We start from the raw sequence: 19,782 nt of genomic DNA, 5'->3' as shown, positions 1-19,782 counted from the left end.
TGACCAGCTGTAAACCAATAAAACAACACAGCCATCAGCAGTCAGTCAAACCCAGCGCTGCTCAGAACCGGAGAGGAATACCAGAGCTTTCTTACTTCTCCTTCCAGTCTTTCTTCAGCGCTTTACTGAAAATCTCTCGCTTCAGAGCCTCAGTGTCAACAGCATCCTCCTGTACACACACAGACACAGACACAGACACACACACACACACACACACACACACACACACACACACACAGAGAGAGACACAGACACAGACACAAAACCAGGATGAATGATGAAGTAAGAACATTCTAGAACAGCCTGGATGAAGAGAAGAAGGAGGGTGTGGTCTAGAACAGTGAATGCGAGAACATTTTAGATCTGTATGAAGAGGTGGATGCTCTAGAACAGTCTGAATGAAAGAGAGAACCTTTGAAAACTGTAAATGAGTGTTCTAGAGCGCTGAATGTGAGAAAATATTTTAGAACAGTATGAAAAGGTGGATGTTCTAGAACAGTTACTAAAACTGTAAATGAGGGGAGTGTATTCTAGAACACTGAATGCGGGAACAGTCTGCAACAGCATGTGGACAATCTAGAACAGTTTTTAGGGGAGACTATTCTAGAACTAGAAGTCTAGAACATTTGAGATCTGTATGATAAGTTGGATGTTCTAGACTAGTTTGAATAAAGGGAGAACATTCCAAAACTGTAAATGAGGGGAGTGTGTTCTAGAGCGCTGAACGTGGGAACAGTCTACAACAGCATGAAGTGGACAATCTAGAACTTGTTTTAATGAAGAGAGAACCTTCTAAACCTGTAAATAAGTGTTCTAGAATGCTGAACATGGGAACAGTCTACAGCAGTATGAAGTGGACATTCTAGAACAGTTTTAATGGGGGAGTATTCTAGAACTAGAACTGTATGATAAGTTGGATGTTCTAGACTAGTTTGAATGAAGGGAGAACATTCCAAAACTGTAAATAATCGCTGAACGTGGGAACAGTCTACACCAGTATGAAGTGGACATTCTAGAACTGTTAATATAAGGAGTGTATTCTAGAACGCTAAACTTGAGATGGTTTAAAAACTGTATGAAGAGGTGGATGTTCTAGAACAGTTTGAATGAAGGGGAACCGGCTAAAACTGTAAATGAGGGGAGTGTATTCCAGAACACTGAAAGTGCAGAGTTTAAGAATGTCCATTTGGTACTGTTCTAGAACATCTAAAACGGTTCTGTCTTAATGAGGGGAGTTTAATCTAGAACACTGAACACAAGAAAACACTCTAGAACAGTTTGAATGGGAATCTTCTAGAGCACTGAATGTAGGAACATGTTCTAGAGCAGTATGAACAAGGGGTGGTCTAGAACAATTTGAATAAAGGGAGAACATCTCAGAACTGTGTAAATGAGGGGAGGGTGTTCTAGAGTACTGAAGAAGAGAAGACAAATGTAGAACAGTTGGACAGTCTAGAACAGTCTCAATAATGGAAGAATCTATTATACAGTCCATAACAGTATAAAGAGGTGGATGTTCTAGATCAGAGTGATGTACACATGTTGTGTATTAGTACCTCATCTAAGTACTCCAGCAGATCCAGAGCTTTCTTGAAGTCATACTCGTTCGCCCCGCGGTTTTCATCACATATATACAACTGCAGAAAGAGAGAGAGAGAGAGAGAGAGAGAGAGAGACAGACAATTACTGTACATACAGTGAGTCCAAGAAGTATTTGATCCCTTGCTGATTTTCTTCGTTGGCCCACTAATAAAGACATGATCATTCTATACTTTTAATGGTAGATGTATTCTTACATGGAGAGACAGAATATTAAAAAGAAAATCCAGAAAATAAATCTAAGGAATATATATTAATTGATTTGTATTTCATGGAGTGAAATAAGTATTTGATCCCTTAGTATTCATTAGCAGTTCTGGCTTTTACAGACCAGTTAGACACTCCCAATCAACTTGTTACCTGACCTGAAGCCACCTGTTCTCACTAATCACTTGTGTGAAAAACACCTGTCCACAGAATCAGACAGATCACACAGATTTCAAGTCTCCAACATGGGTAAAACCAAAGAGCTGTCACAGGACCTCAGAGTCAGAATTGTTGACCTTCACAAAGCTGGAATGGGCTACAAAAAGATTAGTAAGGTGTTGGATGTGAAAGTAACAACTATTGGTGCAATTATCAGAAAGTTTAAAGAGTATAACATGACAATCAACAGACCTCGGCCCGGTGCTCCAAAGAAGATTTCGCCTCGTGGGGTGGCAATGATGCTGAGAACAGTCAGAAATCGTCCTGCAACCACTCGGCAGGAGTTAGCAAATGACCTGAAGGCAGCTGGGACCACAGTTTGCAAGGAAACAATTGGCAACACTTTGCGCAACAATGGATTCACATCCTGCAGTGCCCGAAAGGTACCCCTGCTGAAGAGAGCACATGTGGAGGCGCGCCTCAAGTATGCCAATGATCATTTGAAAGATGAACCAAGTTATTGGGAGAAGGTTTTGTGGTCAGACGAGACCAAAATTGAACTTTTTGGCCTCAACTCCACCCGCCATGTGTGGAGGAAGAAAAATGCTGCCTATGACCCCAAGAACACTGTGCCCACCGTCAAGCATGGAGGTGGAAGCATAATGTTTTGGGGGTGTTTCTCTGCCAAGGGTACAGGGCTACTTCACCGCATCACTGGGAAGATGGATGGAGCCATGTACCGCACAATCCTGAGGGACAACCTCCTCCCCTCTGCCAGGGATCTGAAAATGGGCCGTGGTTGGGTCTTCCAACATGATAACGACCCTAAACATACAGCAAAGGCAACAAAGGATTGGCTCAAGAAAAATCACATTAAGGTCATGGAGTGGCCCAGCCAGTCGCCAGACCTCAATCCGATCGAAAATCTATGGAGGGAGCTGAAGGTCAGAGTTGCCAAGCGACAGCCCACCAACCTTCATGATTTAGAGAGGATCTGCAAAGAAGAGTGGGCCAAAATTCCCCCTGGTGTGTGTGCTAAACTTGTGGTTAACTACAACAAACGTCTCACCGCTGTGCTTGCAAACAAAGGCTTTGCCACTAAGTATTGAGTGTGTTTGGCAAGAGGGATCAAATACTTATTTTCCTCATTGAAATACAAATGAATTAAAATATATTCTTTAAAATTATATTCTGGATTTTTGTCTTGATATTCTGTCTCTCCATGTTAGAATATATCTACCATTAAAAGTGCAGAAGGATAGTGTCTTTATTAGTGGGCAAACAAAGAAAATCAGCAAGGGATCAAATACTTCTTGGACTCACTGTATGTAACCACTGTATGAGATCTGAATGGCCCCTGCTGACATTGTGTGTGTGTGTGTGTGTGTGTGTGTGTGTGTGTGGTCTTACATTAATAAGGTTGTGTGCGCTCAGTAAAGGCATGGTGTCAGGGTTCTGTTGTTTCTCCTCCAGCAGCTGTTTGGGTAGAGTTTCCTGATGAAGCAGGAACCGCTCCTGCTCCACAATATCTACACACACACACACACACACACACACACACACACACACACACACACACACTTATTAGGGTTGTTATGGTTTAGCTTATAATAACCATGGAGATCATTCACTTAGAAGACTGTATGAAAAAGCTGGATCTGGCTTTAATCACACGAGACCCCCACCTTCAACACCACGATCAACAACAAACACCAACTAAAACAAAATTAGTCAAATAAAAATTAGGCTACAGTTTAAAGGTGGTTTTTATTGTGTTCACCTGATTAAAAAGTCATCTGTTAAGAAAATTAACAGATTAATCACTGGTTCAATAAATTAAAATAAAATCTTTAATATACATATTTCATAATATATATATTTAAAATATATAATCATTTGAAAACATTCAAATTAAAAATCACTGTATAAATACATCTGAAATGTAAAATTATATATATATATATATATATATATATATATATATATATATATATTTAAATAATCATAATAAAAATAATAGTATATTTTTATTTTTAAATTTGAGAGTGGTTCATATTTTTTATTAATTAATTTTTCAAAAACAATTTCTTGTAAGTTGTATATGGTTGCTTAATATCATTAAACAGTGATATTAAAAACTGAAAACTGTGATAATGTGCAGTAAATGTTTAAATTTTTTTTTAAAGCCTCAACACCATTAAACCACATAATCAAAACACACGACAAAATACGTGAGTGTATGAAACAGCATGTAAAGGGAAAAAGTAGGAGAGAACTAAACTGGTGACTTTAAAATGTTGTGATCCAAAATAGTGTTTACACCCCCTCACTCACACTCACACACACACGTCACCAGGCCCTTGAACCAAAACACCCCACAGCTGCTGTGCGTCAGACAGTTTGACCAACTGACCGTCAAGCTGTTTGTGCTGCAGCGCTTCCGGCATGTCTGAGGCCAGAGCCGTGAGCTTGCTGAGGGCCAGCAGGGTTTTCTTCTTGCTGAAGTATCGGGTCTCCGTGTTGGCCTGACTGTACAGGGTGCGGTGGGCCTGCAGGGGGAGCCATAGAGGACATTAGAGAAGTTTATTCCTCTGTGAAAATTAGACTGAACAGCTGCTTCTCTGGTCAGTAAGAAACGTGGTAATAGTGATGTGTGTATCTTACACTCTGGAAGTCCTGTATGTGGATGTGATGGAGCCAGCTGAGGTGCTGGTGGGCCTGCAGAAAGCTGGCCAGCTGCTGGTGCTGTGCGACCGGCTGAGATAGCAGCTTCCCCCGCTTCCCTTTCTCCATGTACCAGCGGAACAGGAAGTCTGCGAAGTTCTACAGGGAACAGGCACAACATCAATACAGTCCTCACGCAATGAATGAGGATGGGTGACCTTCTAGGCAGTATCTACATGTTCACTGGGGTCGCACTGAATCATTCGACAGGTGACTGCTATGGTAATTTAAGTGGTTGCTATGGTGTCTGAGATAGTCGCTGTGGTAGCCCACAGTGGTTGGTTGGGTGTTACTTGTGAATGTACGTCATTGCGACGCAAGAAGGGTGCACACTGCTAGGCGTCCAATCAAAAAGCTGTATAAAAGCCTGAATCCACAATCAGTGGATGGTGTCAATTTTTTCAGGGGGAGGAGGAAAAAGTGAAGAAAATGGAATAATAATAATAATAATAATAATAATAATAATAAAAATAAATAAAAGAAAGAAAAAAATTATGATAATAAATAAAGAAATAAAATAATGGGTGTTCCAAAAAAATAAAATAAAAAAAGGGGGGTGGGGGTCGAGGGGGTACAATTCTTTACATACACACATGTACTAAAATGACACTTCTAAGCTAATTGGAGTCCAATTAGCATGCAAAATATTACCCCATTATCAGCAAAATAGAAGCGTTTTCCCTCTTTCAATAAAGAATCAACAGCAGCCAGAGCTACAGGACAGAATTCCCAGTTTCTTTGCAGCTTGATAAACGTGATGGAGGTGTGGTGTAGCGGATGTGCATTTACTTACCTGGTCAGCGAATTTGGTCATGTAGTGCTGCAGGCGGCTCTGGTTGTCTGTCTGTTCACACATCTGCACCAGGATGTCAAAATCACAGAACTTCTCAGCTAACGCCGCCACCCACTGATACTGACCCAGCTCCACTGATTACACACACACACACACACACACACACACACAATAAAAACTACAATTATTAGAAATAAGTAAATCTGTAAAATATCAGAGATTAAGATTACTGAACACCTCCATATGGTTTGAGGAGTGTCTGTGACGAATACCAGCAGTGTGTGCGCTGCTATTTGGTGTATGTTAGCCACATTAGCCTCGTGTTTTTACTGATTGACTTAATTTGGGGTGAAGAATTCTGCAAATTGCATCAGTGTGCTAGTGCTATGGTATCTGAGGTGGTCGCTAGGGTGTGGCGGGTGCTGTGGTAGCCCATGTGGCTGGTTGGAGGGTTTCTAGTGTATTTGTCTCGTGAATGTATCTAGACATAAGAAGGCCCAGGGTCTTCTTATGTCGTTCCAAGGGGAGGGCATTCAGTAAAAGCTCCATTGCTACGCATCCAATCAAAAGATTTGTGGACATTAGACTTTATCCATTGTCTATCCAAAAATGGTTGCACTCCACAGTGCCCTTCTCAGCCTAGATCAGCGGTTTCCAAGCCTGGTTCTGATGGACCCCCTGTCCTTCACATTTTAGCGATTTTGACTTAAAACATCAGTCATACAAGCACTAGTCAGATACGGAACTGGTACCAGTATCGAGCTGACATCAGGCCCGAAAAGGCTGGATTGGATGACCGGGGGGAGGAGAAGGAGACTAGCACTCAATAACTCACACAGTGGGGTGAGCAGCTCCGAGCGGCGCTGTGTGTACTCCATCTCCAGCGCATCGTAGCGCTCCTGCTGACCTGGGCGACGCAATGAAGTGAGCTGGGCCACGTAGCCGCCCAGCAACGAGTCCAACAGCGCCACCAGCTGCTCGTTGAGCGTGCTACGGAGGCTAGAGTCAGCATGAGGGTAAACTGTGCGCAGAATGACCTCATGCTGCCTCGTGATGACCATGCGCACCCCACCAACTCCACCTGAGGCTACAGAGGGAAGACAGAGGAAAGCATCCATGAACATTCATAATTACGTACATATATTGTTTTAGGATTTCTTTTTTTATGAAGCTCGTGTGCGTTTCTGAGCAGCATTATGCGAAGACTGGTATACAGCTGGGGAGTGTAATTCACTTTACCACCACAGCAGAGCATTAAAAAAATAATAAATCATGCTTTGAGCGCCCCCTCATGGACAGATGTACATGTGCATTTCTGGACAAGCTGGACAAGCAGCATCTGAAGGTAGAGAAGCATGTGGGCTGAGGCCGTAGAGTAATTCTATTGGATTTTACATTAATATGACTTGGTTACACAGCGTTACACAGCAGTTCTGGAGAGAGGTTCTCCTCCTGCAGCTTCAGCAAAGTCAGTTCCACAGCGCAGAAGCAGCGTTCCGGCCCGGAGCGGGCAATTACAGGCAGCAGAGCTTCTACCTCAGTCTGCAGCTGATATTTTAAGGTGCAATAACTTCATAATGTTGCTTTAATCCTGGAAATGCTATGCGCTACAGGCCAGTTCTACGTCTCTCAGATTTTGAACCGTGTGTGTGTGCGGTACCTGTCCATGGAATGTATTCTGGTTCTGGGGAGGTGTTCTCCGCTGCTCTGTAAAGGGAGGCCCTGGTCTCTCTGTATTGAGCAGCTGCTTGTAGCATGTCCTGAACAAGATAAAGACGACAGCAGTTACTCCACTCATCATTCTTAACACTAATCTCTGTATTCTCTAATGGCTGACGGGTGTCCAGGTGTAGGTCCCCCATATAACAGAATGGTAGGGTGAATGAGTGAACTGTAAAGGAGAGGAGACAACGCCTCACCTTGACGATGATGTTGACGTTTAGCACGACCTCGGCCCACTTCACTGAGCCCACCGGATTGTTCTTCAAACACTTCTCCTCCTCGTCCAGCAAACACTCGAAGATTGAGGAGATCTGAGACACCTACAAACACACAGAAGCATTTCTTTATGCTAAGTGAAGTGTCTGAGAGGTCGCCTCTATGCCACTGTGTCAAAGATCACTTTAACTTCCATTAAAAGTTCAGAAGGTTTTTATCTCCACCTGTAAAGCTGCTGTTTTGGAGATGTGAGGTTTTGCATGGCAGTGACTGTGTGTGATATAAATGTATATTACTATATCGTACTGAAACACACTGACGCAAAGCAGAGCGGAGACCTGAAAATCTCTGAAATTATGTGAGCGAAGGGGAGAGCGGTGTTGTACCTCTCTGAAGAAGACGTCGGCGGGCGTGAGGCTGGACGGCACGTCAGTGCCGCTCTTCTTCAGGGCTGTGAGGATGGCGGAGTTCACCAGCTCGGGCTGCTTGGCGTGATGGTTCTTCAGAACAACGGCCGCCGTCAGCTTCTCCGCGTGCTCACACAGCAACAGCCGCGTCGCCATGGGAGACGAGCGCACGGAGACAGAGGACAGGCGGTCCAGGAGTCCAGTCTGGGAGCAGGAGGGAGGGGTCAGGATCAGGGTGATTGACAGGAGAGAGGTAAAGTGGAACAAGGACCCGAACCAACATTCGAATTGCATTAACTTCCATTCATTCGTTGCTGGTAATGTTCTGATCCAATGTCCAATATTGATATTCTAGTCATTGTCTTTATTTTGAACATCCATGTCCTGACTAGCAGAACTTTCACAACAATTATAAATTTTAAAATGACTAATTATTAATAATGAGTTGCTAATAAACACTGAACTTAAGATTGTCACCAATCTCTGCAAATAAACACCCACAATCGCATCTGAACCCCCTTATGCATCCAGATCATCATTAGTTTGGCACAGTATGACTTGCTTTAGTCAAAGCAAATACGCAAATAAGAAATACAGCTCAGACATCAAACGGGTCTTTGCTGACTGACCACATCTAAAGCCAGTGATCAATCCATGTTTACCAGAACCAGCAATACCAGTAAAGTTATTAAAGTTATTAAATTTGGGGGTTGGGTGGACTTGCAGGGTTCACTGGGTTCATAAAAACTAAAAAAGCCAAAAGTTTGTGGACGCCCCTTCTAATGAAAGCATTCAGCTACCTATAGAAGCACCAATTGCTGACATAGATGTACAAATGCACACACAGCTTGTCTAGTCCCTGTAGAGAAGTACTGGAGCAAATGAACATCATGAACGTATTGGCACCATGCTGACTAATGCCAGGCGTGGGCTAGAGGGGTATAAAGCCCCCCAGCACTGAGAAGCTGTGGAAGAACTGTGTTCTCTGGAATGATGGATGGTGGAGCTCCATCCAATACTTCTGGGATAAGTTGGGGATGATGAGGTGGGGTGGTGATCATCATCCAACATCCTGACCTCACTCTAACTAACACTCTTGTCGCTGAATGCAATCAAATCCTCATAGCAATGCTCCATCCTCCACAATGTAGTAGAAAGCCTTCTTCTCTGGTCAGTAGAGACTTTGTTACTCCAACAAAAGCAGGATCAACTGTTTTTAATACCCTTGATTTCAGAAGAAGCAATGAAAGAGCAGGTGTCCCAATACTTTTGTCCATATAGTCTAGCTTATTGTGAGATGTCTGTGGAAACTGACCTGCAGCAAGAAGTCCATGAAGCAGTGATGAGCCTTCATTTTGTCCTCCAGCTGGTGCAGCAGGATCAGGGAGGTCAGAGTGAACCCTGCGTTTTCTGAGGAACGAGTAGAATTCATCATTTTAGAACCAAAATCTGCAGCTCTGTACATGCAGATGACTGAGGAACGTCTGAACATGCTGGAAACAGCACTCGTCATGCAGCAGTCCATCAGAAAGCACATGACCAAGTCTATTAGACATTACTGAAAACACCTCCACCAGGTATATTAGCCAACATTAGCCTCGTAGCACCAGCTCAACACCTCATACGCTATCTCTCTCTCTCTCTCTCGCTCACCATCAGGGACAGACTCGGCCCAGCGAGGATCAGAAGCGGGATAATCGTCCACCAGGTCGAGGTCGATCTGGGTCACCACGGCATCCAGCTCCCCTGCTCCTGCTTCTCCATCAGCGGGGAAGAGTTCATCAGTCATGTTCTGAGCACCGATCAGATCATGTCTGCAGAGAGAAACGACAGAAATCATAGCATCGTGCAACAGTAACCACTTTATGCTGGCACTCTCCCTGGCTTGTGCGCCCCCTAGAGGCTGAAAATTTAGCTTGTGTCTGATAAAATAGAGGGGGTTTGCTGCCTTCTACCTTGCCTGCACTCACTAAGCCCCACCTTTGCACTATTACTGGCACCATGCGAAAGCCCCAGCATTGAGCTGTGGAAGAATGGTGTTCTCTGGAATGACGGATGGTGCTCCATCCAATGCTTTTGGGATGAGTTGGGGATGGGTAAGGATTATCCTACATCTTGACCTCACTAATGCTCTTGAATGCAAACAATGCATCCTCACAGCGATGCTCCCTGCAAAATCTTCTAAAAAGCCTTCTTCCCTGGACAGTAGAGACAGTTACTCCAACAAATGCAGGATCAGCTCTTTTTAACACCCTTAATTACAGAAGAAACAATGAAAAAGCAGGTGTCCCAATACTTTAGTCCAAATACTGCATTTGTTCCTACTAGAAATGGAAGAGAAATACTGCTGGAATCTGCCATTGCCGGTCCGGAGCTCCTGACACTGGTCCGTGCTCGGTCCGGACTTCGGTAGTTTAGTGCATCTAGGCAGAACGGCGGCGTCACGTTTACCACAAACCCTTGGCAGCAACCGCCAATCACCAGTTGCCTTCTCAGAGCGCGATGGAATTTATACCATTTACACCAGCGATTTGCCTCTAGGATTTTTTCAGAGAGAACACTGATCTGACCAATGCGTGATGTGAGATTTGATTGCATACGTTCCATTACAGTTACAGCCCATACAGTTACAGCCCGGTCTTGGTGCTTTTTGGGGTCAGTATGAGCACGCTTTAGAAAACATCCACAGGCGATGAGTGACCGGTGGTCTGGATCACTAGAAGTGACGACTAAAGCCTCTGCTGGTGTGAATGTACATGTACGAAGTGTCGAATCTACGCCAAAGCCTGTGTACCTCCCCAGAAATGTGACCCAGACCGCAACACCTCATTGGTAGGCTTGGTAACGCCGCAATTCCTCCCTTGCTCCCACATTTAAATTCAGTTAGAGGAAGTTCATGGGCTGTGCGTCCACTGATGTCCGTGTCCCTCAGTGGCCAGACAAGTACAGGAACCTCACCCTCCCTCAGCAGCCCTTACCAATATAAGGCTTAGGTGTACACAGGCCGAGCTGCTCACCTGCAGAACTGAAGGAAGGCTTGTTTCAGCAGTTTGGTTTTGTCCTCTTGTGCGACTGTGTCCGCTTTGGGGGGCGTCTCCAGCGGGGTTCCCTGCAGAAAACCAAAACAGACCCCCTTCACCTTCAACCTCCTCTAGCCTGTATTTCAGTCTACCCCCCCCGGCCCTCTTCCCGTCATACGAATCTGTACCTCAGGTCCAGGCCCTGCCACTGAGGTGCAGAGGGACTCCTCCATGTTCTCCGGCAGAATGGAGGCGCTCTCTCTGGCCACCACAGCCACCAGGCCGTTATTCTGGGAGAAAAACACGGGCAGGTTGGCACACACACCACCGCCACGGATGCGATCTCCTGCAAGGGAGAAGGAACGATGTTTAGGGTCGAGTGGAAAAACAAGAGACAGGCCACAAGCTACTATCTGCTAGATCACAGCCAATGAGAAGGGACGTCCAGTTGTGTTTATGGCTAGCATGGCAAGGTCTAGCTGCAGAGCAATGACCGAATGGGCGGGGCTACACTGCTATATGCAGAATGGGCGGAGTCAACTACGATGAACATAAAACAGGCTGCTTTTGCATTTTGCAACACCAACAAACACTACAGTAAACCCACATTTCAAACATAATAAGTTTGAATTTAGGCCAAAAAATGGCGAAAAGTATTGGGACACCTGCTCATATATAGTTTCCACTGAAATCAAGGGTTAATTAAAAAGACTTTGTAATTGTCTTGTAATTAAGTTGTATAAGTTAAATCATTCTGAGACGATTTCTAAACATTAGTCATCTCTGATTCGTACCGGGGGAGCTGAAGGAGAGTTTTTCCTCAGGAAGTCCGCTGCGGCCGGTGCCGGTGGTGCAAGCGAACACCAGCTCTTCGTTATAGAGGTACGCTGCAGGACTGGTCATCCGGGGCAGCACCAGCCGAGTCTTATGAAGCTCCTCCTCGTTCTGATGATGCAGAGAATAAGAAAGGTTATTAAGATAACAAGGTTTTTGAAAGGACCATTCCTCCCGACATCAACACCTGCCAGACCCTCTTCATATTCATCATTAATTCCATCAAGCTGTTCCTCAAAATGAGCCGAGCACTGAGAGTCTGAGCATTACCTCACTCCACTTCTGTCAAACTAACTGCAGGAAAAGGACAAACTATGGTCTTGACCACAGAACTCATTAAAAGTCTAGACTAAGCCAAGCAGTGGTCGCTCAGACCTTACCTGAAAAGGTGGGTTGTACTTGGTGACCTCTACGGAGAGTTCGTCTGAGGCAGGTCCAGCGGTGTCTGGAAGCGTAACCAGGCAGAAGTAGGCCAGGCACGGAGTATCAGCAGGGTGCCACGCTGCAGCCAACACCACCAAACCAGCACTGAGGGAATACAGCACCACAACCCTTCAACATCAAACCACCTCCAACTTGCCGGTGCACAGTTACACTAAGTGGCCACTTTATTGGAAACCCCTCTCTTGTAGCTTTACCTTGCTGATGTACAGTTTGCTAGTTACACACATTGGCCACTTTATTGGAAACCCCTCTCTTGTAGCTTTACCTTGCTGATGTACAGTTCGCTAGCTACACACATTGGCCACCCTTCTTTTGTAGCTCCACCTTCGTGGCATACAGTTAGCTACCTACCCTGGCCACTTTATTGGAAACCCCTCTCTTGCAGCTCAACCTTGCTGGTGTACAGTTAGTAAGCTACACTTACTGGCCCCTTTATTGGAAACCCCTCTCTTGTAGCTTTACCTAGTTAGCTAGTTACACATATTGGCCACCCCTCTCTTGTAGCGCCACCTTCCTGGTGTACAGTTAGCTACCTACCCTGGCCACTTTATTGGAAACCCCTCTCTTGCAGCTCAACCTTGCTGGTGTACAGTTAGTAAGCTACACTTACTGGCCACTTTATTGGAAACCCCTCTCTTGCAGCTTTACCTAGTTAGCTAGTTACACATATTGGCCACCCCTCTCTTGTAGCGCCACCTTCCTGGTGTACAGTTAGCTACCTACCCTGGCCACTTTATTGGAAACCCCTCTCTCATGGCTCCACCTTGCTGGTGTACAGCATTCATTTATCATTAGTTTGAGCTCAACAGTTTAAGCTGTTCCTTTAAATGAGCGCAGTGTTACTCACTGGCTGGGCTGCATGTCCAGATAAGCGACGTTCACCCCCTCCTTCATTTCAGCGTAGTTGCTCTCTGAGCCCTGGAAACGAAAACACAGCAGACCTGCTATGATTTGGCATGCTTCAGGTGAATGTATTACTCAGTAATTACTCTTGTATTGGTGATGTTACACAGAGACCACCACAACGAGTCTGGAATCCTGACTTACCCAGATGGCGTCTGCGATGCTGTCGGAGATACTCGGGCAGGCGTTCCAGCTCAGGACCTGAACCTCCATATTGTCCCTGACGTCCCACTTGTTCAGCCCACACGTACTGAGGGTGTAGAGACAACCTGAGTCGCCCACCCACAACACACTGTGCACCTGACAGGGGGAGAGTGAGACAACTGTTAGCTGCGTCAGAAAGTCACAACCATGATAATTTCAAAACAGGTCATTTTTACAGCTATCTTTCCTATCCATACATGGCCGAGGAGGCAGGGGGAGGTGCCTTTGAACACTTTTAGGGTGGCTCTGTTTTAGCGGCCTGATGCTCTGCCACTATGGCCCGGGGGTGGCGAGGACGAATCATGAGCCATGCCACTTTGCCATCAGCAGCTGGAGGCAGAGAGAGCACAAGCACCATGCTCTCTCCCGGTAGGTAGATGGCGCTGTCTCCCCTCATCACTTTAAAGCAATTTTGGCCATCACAGGCGCCTGTCAGCTGATGCGCCATGCGCCTTCCACTGAGCATGTTGGCTGCCTGCCGATGCCGTTTTAAAAGAGGTGGTGTCTGGCTTTATACATGTGTCAATTCCTTACACTCCTAGTGTCGGGAGCATTGCTAGCGCTAGGGGAGCCACTAAGGGTTCTGGGGTTAATTTGCAGCACCAATGCAAACAGGCGACGCTACGTGATCCTTACCAATGTGTCGGCTGGAGGGCCGCGGATTCCGAACAGGCTGGAGACACGGCGGCCAATTCCTGAGAGCATTCCTTGCCCCTGCTGCAGCGCCCTCTGGAGGAGCTTGCCGGAACCATCCGAACTCACACGGAGCAGCTGACCACGTAACGAGGATACGATGAAACTACCACCCTGAGATGGATGAAGGGGGGGGCAGAAGAAGAGGAACAGAGGAGAAAATAGTAAGAAAGAGAGCAGAAAGGCCGTCAGGAGTCTGTCTGAAGTTTAAAATACACAGATATGATGTTAAAAATAAATAAATAAATATTATCTTAAATGAAGGATATGATCTCAGACACTGGCCTCACCCTGACGGTAGTGACATAGTTACATAGGTGCCCTCCCAGGTCAGTAGGGGTTTCTGTGTAGGTGCCCTCGTGAGCCAGGCTCGGCCAGAACCGTGCGGAACCTTCTGGAGACACCGCTAGCACATAGACGGACTGTTGCATATACGAGAAGACAAGACAAGAAAATAGAAAGTAAAAACGGCAGCATTGATTCAGATCAGTGTGTTTCTCCAGAACTGTAGCTGAAAATGTAAATGAGAAAGGTTTAAGATGTGGCTGAATAACCAATAAGTGGCCTTCAGCCCTGCTCCTGGAGATCCATCTTCCTGCAGACTGCAGCTCCAACCCTAACGGACCACTACTGGCCACTATATACAACCCTAGCCCGATATCTGCTGAGAACTGGCTGACTTGCATCAGACAGTTATTTATTATTTGTACAACTGTAGGTAATCTCTAAGGTCTACGCAAATAAACTAGAACACACTGCCTTCAGAAGTTCCTTATCAGCTGAATGAGGAACGTTCAATTTGGGCAGGAGATTTCTGCAGAGGGACAGTCGGACAGGTGACCGCTGTTCTCCCAATCAGTATGTCTGAGAAGAGGCTGCAGGGTTTCGGTGGAGTGGTGGTGTACCTGTACAGAGGCAGACTCCAGAGGGCTAGAGGAGCTGATGGAGATGAGGTCAGCGCTGTATGCGTACTCACTGGGGGCCAACTGGAGGTCCTTACACACAGACAGCTACAGGGACAAAGAGAGAAAAGGGGGGAAGGGGTGTGATTGTTAGGGTATTCTTTTACAACAGTTAGCTCCACCCACATAGTCGGATTGGTTTAACTTATTACCTGTAATACTCCACAGAGTACTGGTTGCTAAGCAACAATACATCAGAATATATATTCTCACAATCTGATTGGTTGAGATGTGTTCTAACGCAAATAACAGCATTGTTTTTACTTTACCCAGAACATACATACGCCATTGAGGTCAACCAGTGACCGGTGTCCTCATTTAGGACGTCTCTGGCTAAACTTGGACAGCGCTCTGGCTCTATCCGGACCACAGAGAGTGAACCTTATAGTCTTATGGTCAGTTATCTTGAACTGCGTACAGGGTTTAACAGATACCTTAACCAACCACTTGGTCGACTGTGGTGTTTTGGCGTTATCGTTGTATAGCAATAACACAACTGTTGTGGAACTACTTTTTGGCGGAAGGATCTGACAGTATTAAAGCCTATTCGGTATGAAATTCAGGGCTTTTTTGTTCATTTTCTTGTGTATATTTTGTTAAAACTGTCATAGAAAAGCAATAAAACACTCAAGGATGTCGCAGCTCCGTCTATTTACCGGCCCTCGCCCTCGTCTTGTGCCCCATACCAAATCACAGTCGTGATGTAATTGGCAAAACACACTCCCTCTCGTGTTCTATTGCTTAATTAGGAACTTCAATGCAAGATGCTATTTAGGTCTGCCCCTAAATTATACTCTCACACACTCCTACAGGGATTACTAGCTGCCAATTGCCCTCATTTCATTATTCGATTTCTGCAAGGAGGAACTACTTTTTTCAGTCTGCATGAATACGTACAGGATTTGAGTGAGGAGGTCAGGTCACAACGACCCAGTGTGGTGTAACAATACACAATACCACAACTTGTGGCTTCTCCTGTGTGTTCATCTCAGCATACCTTGGCTACTGGAGTCTGGCAGATCTTCCAGATGATCAGTCTCTCTCCACATACCATCCAGGCCCAGCCAGATTCCTCCACCTTCACAGAAATCTGATCATCCGCTATGGGGTCAAAACACACAACCAATTACCATCATGCACCATAATTTACCTGAAGCCCTCCAGGTGTGTTTATTATTCACTAACATGACCAGAAACATGACTGAAGACCAGCTGGGCCTGTTGGAAATACATCTGCATTCCAGAGGGTGTTGATGTTACCTACTACACTACACCAATCAGGACTATACGGTCCTGTGAAAAAGTGTTTGTCGGCTTGCCAGTTTCTTCTCAGAAGGTCTCAAAAAGCAGCACATGATGGCCCGTTCTAAAGAATTAAAAAATAGACGTCTGGAAAGGGTTATAAAGCCATTGCTAAGACTCTGGGACTCTGAACCACAAACGGAGGAAACTTGGAACAGGGGTGAACATTCCCACAAGTGATTGGCCAACCAAAAAAAAAAAAAATAATAATAAAAGGACAGTATTAAAGCCTATTTGGTATGAAATTCAGGGCTTTTTGTTGATTTTGTTGTGTATATTTTGTTAAAACTGTTGTAGAAAAGCAATAAAACACTCAAGGGCATGTGTTATTGCGAATAACATCACAGCTCCGACGATTTACCGGCCCTCGCCATTGAATCACAATGGAGGAAACTTGGAACAGTGGTGAACATTCCCTCAAGTGATTGGCCAACCACATTAATGACTTACCCAGGGGAGTAAACTGAGTAATCATCCATTGAGGAGCTCCTACCTTCTGCCATGGTGAGTGCCTCCATCACTTTAACCGGCAGAGAAGATCCAAACGTTTGCACGTCGAAATGAACCGAGTCCACCGTGGCATAGTTCTGAACCCGAGTGGGAGTCCCTCTCCTGCAGGAAACAAGCCATTCCAAAACACAAGCAGGTCAACAGCCTTCAGCTAAAGCAGAGTTGGTTCATATCAGCGGTCTTATGGTACATCATCATATCATATCATATCAAATTAAATTACACCAATCAGCCACAGCATTAAAGCCACCTGCCTTCAACACACTGTGTATGTTTTGTTTGAGCCAGTGTCGCCCCCTACTGCACACAAGCGAGTATGTCACTGTCATATCTCAAAACCCCCCTAACAGCACTGTGTAAAATCCACACATCTACACCTGTACCTTTGCAATTCACCTCTAAAGCCCTGAGCCTTAATGTGCTTTCATTAAGAAAAGTTTCTAACATTGTATAGGTCCACCTCGTGCCACCAAGACAGCTCTGACCTGTCGAGGCATGGTCTCCACAAGGCCTCTAAAGGGGTCCTGTGGTTTCTGTCACCAAGACTTTAGCAGATGATCCAGTAAGTCCAGTAATTTGCAAGGTCGGGCCTCTATAAGCATCAGTGAGCCTTCCTTGATGCCCATGACTTGATTGTCCTTACCTAAATACTGAGGTTGTCCTATCTTAGAGCACTTTCGATAGATGGGTAGGTAGTTAGGTAGGTGGGTGGGTAGGGTAGGTGGGTAGGTTGGGTAGGTAGGTAGGTGGGTTGGGTAGGTAGGTTGGGTAGGTAGGTGGGTGGTTGGGTAGGTAGGTAGGTTGGGTAAGTGGGTGGGGAGGTAGGTAGGTTGGGTAGGTAGGTAGGTTGGGTAAGTGGGTGGGGAGGTAGGTAGGTGGGTGGGTAGGTTGGTAGGTAGGTAGGTGGGTGGGTTGGGTAGGTAGGTTAGGTAGGTAGGTAGGTGGGTGGGTGGTTGGTTGGTTGGTTGGGTGGGTAGGCAGGTGGGTGGGTGGGTAGGTAGGTAGGTAGGTAGGTATGTGGGTTGGGTAGGTAGGTAGGTAGGTGGGTTGGGTGGGAGGATGGGTGGGTAGGTAGGGTAGGGTAGGTGGGGAGGTAGGTGGATGGGTGGGTTGGGAGGTACTGACCCAGGTATCCAGAACATCACAATCTGGCTCTTCTCAAACTGTTTCAGATTCTCATTCTTGCCAATTTGTTCCTGCTTTTAACACCAGCATCACCCTCAAGAACTGACTGTCCACTAGCTGCCTTACATGCAGATCCCATCCATTAAACCTGCCACTGAAACCAGAACCTCCAAAGCTATTTACCTGCCAGTGGTTTTAATATTGTGGCAGATCGGTGTGTGTAGCTTTTACCAGCTGTAATACTGGCTGCTGTGCATCTATTGAGGGTCATCGCTCAGTGTTGTGGTTTATGGGATCACAGTGAGGCGCGCATCAGTTAGTTAGCTACCCCGCTGCGAGTGGAGTCCTCCTGGGGGAAAACAGCAGACCGGCTCCGCTCACACTCTTCCTACCGCCGGTCCTCGACACCTGCCGGCGCCCTGACCCGGGGGTCCCTCGGGGGGTGCTGAACATTTTCTCCAGCAGCTTCCAAAACCTGAAAAAAACAACCAAAACTCCGCTGACGTTAAAACGCGGTCACCATTCAGCGTGTATTTTACCGCGCAGATCATTATACGTCACCTACAGGCGCCGGAGACGCAACTACCCGCGAAGCATCATGGGAAATGTAGTTTAACAAGGTGCAACAACTTTTTAACTTTTTTTTTGCGCAAACGATATGTATATATATTGGAAAATTGTTTAAAACGATTTAACTGGACAGTAAAGACTGTAAGTAATATTAATATATAACTGTATATATTAGAATATATAATATTAGACATATTTAGTTTGCAGTCAGTGTGTTGTTGGATAGCTATTGCTATTTTCGTTAGAGGAAAGTGTGTTGTTTTTTCTAAAGAATAATTTTGAAGAACTATATGCGTTAGGAAATTAATCAAGTCTTGTAATTTACTAAATTAAATGCTTGTAAAAATTATGCTAAGGGTAAAAAAATTTTTTTTTATTTGTATTATTATTATTTTTAATTCAGAAAAATTGAGACAGTCACACCATACGACAATTGTGGAATTTAGCTCAAAACTGAAAAAAAAGAAATAAATAATAAGATTTTTAACAATTTAGTGCATTTTATATACATAAAATAGTAATATATATTACATACATTACATAGCAATATTAATCATATTTATTATTATTATTATTATTATTATTATTATTAGTAGTAGTAGTAGTAAAAATGCCATGTCATGTCAACAACCTTTTCTATTCCTTCAACACACTGTGTATGTTTTGTTTAAACCAGTGTCGCCCCCTACTGGACGCAAGCGAGTATGTCACTGTCATATCTCAACCCCCCCCCCCCTCCAGCTCTGACCTGTCGAGGCATGGTCTCCACAAGGCCTCTAAAGGGGTCCTGTGGTTTCTGCCACCAAGACGTTAGCAGAAGATCCAGTAAGTCCTGTAATTTGCAAGGTCGGGCCTCTATAAGCATCAGTGAGCCTTCCTTGATGCCCATGACTTGGTTGTCCTTCCTCAGAGCAATTTTGGTAGGTAGATACAGACCACTGCGTACTGGGAACACTCCACAAGACCGACCTTACCTGATGTTCTGGAGATGTTCTGACCCATTCTTCCTGCTTCTAGCACCAACATCACCTTCTGACTGTTCACTCGCTGCCTAATATGTAGCTCCATCCATCACAACTGCCACTGAAACCAGGACATCCAATGTTATTTAACTGTCCGTGGTTTTAATATTATGGCTGATAACTATTATTTTCAGGTGCTTCATCAAAGCATCTACCCACCCATTATATGTACATGCAAACATGATATACACAAAAATAAATATTTGCAAACTCTCAGATTTACAGGTTTTATGACGTCACGAGTGCCCATATCCTGTTCAGCACACAAGCACAGGATAGGCTAGGCTAGTCTAGCCTGTTCACTAGTGTCTAGACTGCTAGCCAATCAGAGATAAGGTCATTTGCATAGCTCCTTGAGGATATGTA

At 45.1% G+C, this 19,782-nt stretch overlaps 1 protein-coding gene across 1 annotated transcript in view; it reads right to left on the bottom strand.

Moving 5' to 3' along the window:
• Window positions 1–18,356, bottom strand: part of nup133 (nucleoporin 133) — a 19,017-nt gene extending 661 nt beyond the window's left edge. Inside the window, exons 1-25 of the mRNA XM_072657651.1 lie at window positions 18,153–18,356; window positions 16,683–16,801; window positions 15,885–15,988; window positions 14,831–14,935; window positions 14,216–14,347; window positions 13,869–14,039; window positions 13,173–13,328; window positions 12,973–13,043; window positions 12,062–12,209; window positions 11,642–11,792; window positions 11,036–11,193; window positions 10,845–10,936; window positions 9,481–9,641; window positions 9,143–9,237; window positions 7,807–8,031; window positions 7,402–7,524; window positions 7,143–7,242; window positions 6,318–6,569; window positions 5,483–5,616; window positions 4,630–4,788; window positions 4,379–4,514; window positions 3,376–3,494; window positions 1,557–1,637; window positions 96–169; window positions 1–7 (exon numbers count right to left, since the gene is read on the bottom strand). The exon at window positions 1–7 is cut by the window's left edge and continues 82 nt beyond it. Of these exons, the coding sequence (XP_072513752.1) occupies window positions 1–7; window positions 96–169; window positions 1,557–1,637; window positions 3,376–3,494; window positions 4,379–4,514; window positions 4,630–4,788; window positions 5,483–5,616; window positions 6,318–6,569; window positions 7,143–7,242; window positions 7,402–7,524; window positions 7,807–8,031; window positions 9,143–9,237; window positions 9,481–9,641; window positions 10,845–10,936; window positions 11,036–11,193; window positions 11,642–11,792; window positions 12,062–12,209; window positions 12,973–13,043; window positions 13,173–13,328; window positions 13,869–14,039; window positions 14,216–14,347; window positions 14,831–14,935; window positions 15,885–15,988; window positions 16,683–16,801; window positions 18,153–18,277 (3,198 nt within the window). The 5' untranslated portion in view covers window positions 18,278–18,356. The remainder of the gene's footprint in view (window positions 8–95; window positions 170–1,556; window positions 1,638–3,375; window positions 3,495–4,378; window positions 4,515–4,629; window positions 4,789–5,482; window positions 5,617–6,317; window positions 6,570–7,142; window positions 7,243–7,401; window positions 7,525–7,806; window positions 8,032–9,142; window positions 9,238–9,480; window positions 9,642–10,844; window positions 10,937–11,035; window positions 11,194–11,641; window positions 11,793–12,061; window positions 12,210–12,972; window positions 13,044–13,172; window positions 13,329–13,868; window positions 14,040–14,215; window positions 14,348–14,830; window positions 14,936–15,884; window positions 15,989–16,682; window positions 16,802–18,152) is intronic.
• Between the last annotated feature and the right edge of the window lie 1,426 nt (window positions 18,357–19,782).

This window comes from Salminus brasiliensis, chromosome 15 (assembly GCF_030463535.1).
Source record: "Salminus brasiliensis chromosome 15, fSalBra1.hap2, whole genome shotgun sequence".
In the NCBI taxonomy this organism is placed as follows: domain Eukaryota; kingdom Metazoa; phylum Chordata; class Actinopteri; order Characiformes; family Bryconidae; genus Salminus; species Salminus brasiliensis.
The sequence above is the reverse complement of the archived record's forward strand: the minus strand, read 5'-3'. Positions and strand labels throughout refer to the sequence as shown.